Source organism: Orycteropus afer, unplaced genomic scaffold (assembly GCF_000298275.1).
Source record: "Orycteropus afer afer isolate SDZICR_OR568_19922 unplaced genomic scaffold, OryAfe1.0 scaffold00848, whole genome shotgun sequence".
Lineage (NCBI taxonomy): Eukaryota > Metazoa > Chordata > Mammalia > Tubulidentata > Orycteropodidae > Orycteropus > Orycteropus afer.
Genome location: NW_006922435.1, coordinates 210,687 through 214,074, shown reverse-complemented (window position 1 = coordinate 214,074; position 3,388 = coordinate 210,687). Strand labels below are relative to the sequence as shown.

Genomic DNA, 3,388 nt, shown 5'->3' with positions numbered 1-3,388 from the left:
TGTCTTAGCCACTATGCTACCAGAGCTCCTAATAACTTGTTATAGCTCTCCATTTATTCAAGCAGGTTCTTTTTCATGGCCTTTAGAAGACTAGGAGTTCAAATTCAGAGTGCCAGCTCTAGGGGAAGGCTTTCTTTCTTTGTTGGCTCAGAAAGAAGGTCCTTGTCTCTTTTGAACTTCTGCTAGTGGGCAGTCTTCATGTGGTTAGCATCTCTCCCCATCTGTGCTTGATTGTTTAATCTCTTTTATGTCTCAAAAGAGATTGACTCAGGATACACCCTACACTAATTCTGCCTCATTGATATAGCAAAAACAACCCATTTCCAACTACAATTATAACCACAAGTATAGAGGTTAGGATTTATAATACATATTTGGGGGGCACATAATTCAATCCATAACAAGGGGAGGTTATTGCTCATGGAGGACTGAGTTTCTGTGTATGGTGATGGAAAAATCACTTTGATGGAAGGTAGGTTTGCACAGCTGGTTATTGTAAGTGCTGTCCATAAGTTGTACACCTATAAAAAGTTAAACTGGCAAAAGTTGTGTGATAGTTATATTTACAACAATGACAAAAAAAAAAGGAAAGAATGAGTAGTTGCTGAGGCTGCTTATGTGCAGTCAAACATCTCATGGGATGTTCCTTGGCTTGGAGGTTTAGGATCAGGGTTTCATGTGACATCCCAGTTAATTGGCCTGTAATATGTTTAGTGCTTCTGTTATACCCCTAGTTCATTGTGTCCTGCTTAAGGTCTTTAAAGCTTTCAAGCAGTCATTCAAGGCACAGCAATTGGTCTCTGTTCACCTGGAGCAACAGAGGAAGAAGGAGAGTCAGGAATAAAACCCACTGCTATTGAGTAGATTCTGACTCATAATTTTCTCATAATTTAGAAGACTAGGAGTTCAAATTCAGGGTGCCAGCTCTAGGGGAACACTTTCTTTCTTTTTTGGCTCGGGAAGAAGGTCCTTGTCTCTTTTGAGCTTGTAATGACCCTACATAACAAAGTAGAACTACCACGTAGGGTTTCCAAGTCTGTAAATCTTTATGGAGGCAGAATGCCTCATTTTTTTTCCCATGGAGTGACTGATGGGTTCAAACTGCTGATCTTTTGGTTAGCAGCTGAATTCTTTAACCCTTGTAGCACAGAGCTTTTTTAGTCAAGAATAGGAGGGAAGAAATGGAATATGTGGCTAATTTCTTCCATGAATAACTCCTTCCTTTATCATGAGACCAGAACTGAATGGTGCATGACTACCACTACTGATCATTTTGATTAAAAATTCTATAGAAGAATCCTGATCAAAAGGGGGAAAATGCAGAATAGAATTCCAAATTCTCATGGACTCTAGATTTTCTGGAGTCATGAAGGGTGGATGAACCCCTGAAACTATTGTCCTGAGATAATCTTTGGACATTAACCAAAAATATCCCCTGAAGTCTTCTTAAAACAATAGATTATCTTAATTAGTAAAAAAAAAAAAAAAAAGTCTGTTTTGAGCATTATGCTCTTCTATAACTGTTTATATGTGATAAAATTGACAACAGGAGCTTAAAGATTAGATAGGAACTTTAGGGTGCAATGACTAAATGTTAATGGAGGTGGAACACTTCAGAGAATGGGGGCAAGAATGAATGGTTGCTGTGGTAGTTAGGGATGTGTGTCAACTTGGCTGAGCCACGGTTTTGAGTGGCTTGGCAGCTGGATGTAGTTATTGCCTATGATGAGATTGTAGTCACCTCCATGGTGGAATCAGCTGTGAGCTGCTAATTAGTTGCCTTCAGGGTGTGGCCTGCTTCTAGTATATATGGAAAAGCTTTGAGAAAGGTCTCAAGTTTTTTAGCATGTTTTGGGCTGTGTTACCCGCAATCTTGGGACTGTTCCTGTACTTAAACCAGTGGCTTGCCATGTTGCCTGCTGATATTGGCACTGTGCCATTATTTCCGTGACTTTGGGTTCATCAGCCTCAGCAACCAGCAGCTGCTTGAATTAGAAGATGCCTCCAGCTTCAGTGGTCCTGGAACAAGAGAAAGAGCTGAAGCCCAAGGTCAAGGGATCTTCATCCAGCCTCTAGAGCTGGCACTCTGAATTTGGACTTTTGGCCTCCTAAGCTGTAAAAGAATAAATTCCTGTTTGTTAAAACCATCTATTTGTGGTATTTCTGTTATAGCAGCACTAGAAAACCAAGACAGTTGCACAACTTGAAATTTGTAATCAATGTCACTGACTTGTACATGTACAAACTATTGAATTAATGTATGTTTTGCTATATACAGTCTCAACAACAACAAAATTAATAAATAAAATCTTAAAAATATTTTCTGTGCCACTTTGGTCATGTTTTAGGGCATTATTAGGACCTTATCATTTCAACCTAGATTCTGCTCATGCACTTAGAGAGAGAGACAAACAATCATATAGCAAGCAAATTTCAAATGAACCAAAATAAAGTTTGAAATCCTTCCTGCCAGAGCACATGGGGAAAGCAGGTTCAATACTAGGCAGTCAGTGCATCTTCTCAAAAAAAAAAAAAAAAAAAAACCTTTTATAATCAATTAAACAGTTAAGTTGAATATTCCATTCCTACTAAAACAACATTTAATTTCCCTTTCAAAATAATGTGTTTACAGATATTAGGTCTACTATGTAAAAGATATCATGAAACTAATGATTTTAAGAAGCATTACATAATCTCTTGTCAGGGCAAAATCTCTTTAAAAGGGGATTTCCAGCATTACTGAGAATATATTTGTTCACTGGTACTAAACTAATGCAGTGGGACAATGGTGGATGGCTTTACTGACTGTAATTTTAGTATTTGTAGCAGAATGGATCTGACTCGATGGCACATAACAACAACAACAGAATGGACATCTACAAAGAATCCTCTTCAATGTCATAAAAAGTCTTCCTAGGGAGGGACAAAGGCCTTAGGAACTTGCCAGTGTAGATAGAGAATCTCCTTTCAACCCTCCCACATTTTTGAAGGATGTGTAGCTGTGTACTGACCTAGAACCTTGATTGCAAGCAACAGAATTGGACTGTGGATGGCTTAGGCAGAAAAATAATTCATTAAAAGGATATTGGGCAGCCCCCAGAAAGAACAGGCAGGCTGGAGAAGCACGCTTTCAGACAGAAACAACTATGCTGCAGAACTGGTCTGGTGAGGAGCCCATTACAGCACCTCTGAACACACAAGTCTGCAGTTTTCAGCAGTGTGACCCTGTAAGGAGCTCTTTCTTGTTGCAAAAACTGACTGCCTGAGGGTGAATTTTCTTGGGTTCCTGATTCTTTGGCTCTATCTCCTAAAACAAAGTCTAGGGTGATTGTTGTTGCTGTTGTTATGTGCCGTTGAGTCAGACCCGACTCACAGTGACCCCTCCTTG

At 39.3% G+C, this 3,388-nt stretch overlaps 1 protein-coding gene across 1 annotated transcript in view; it reads right to left on the bottom strand.

The window, feature by feature from the left end:
• Positions 1–1,911, bottom strand: part of LOC103212089 (myosin-10-like) — a 39,691-nt gene extending 37,780 nt beyond the window's left edge. Inside the window, 1 exon segment of the mRNA XM_042783303.1 lies at positions 1,866–1,911. Within this exon segment, the coding sequence (XP_042639237.1) occupies positions 1,866–1,911 (46 nt within the window).
• Positions 1,912–3,388: the final 1,477 nt, after the last annotated feature.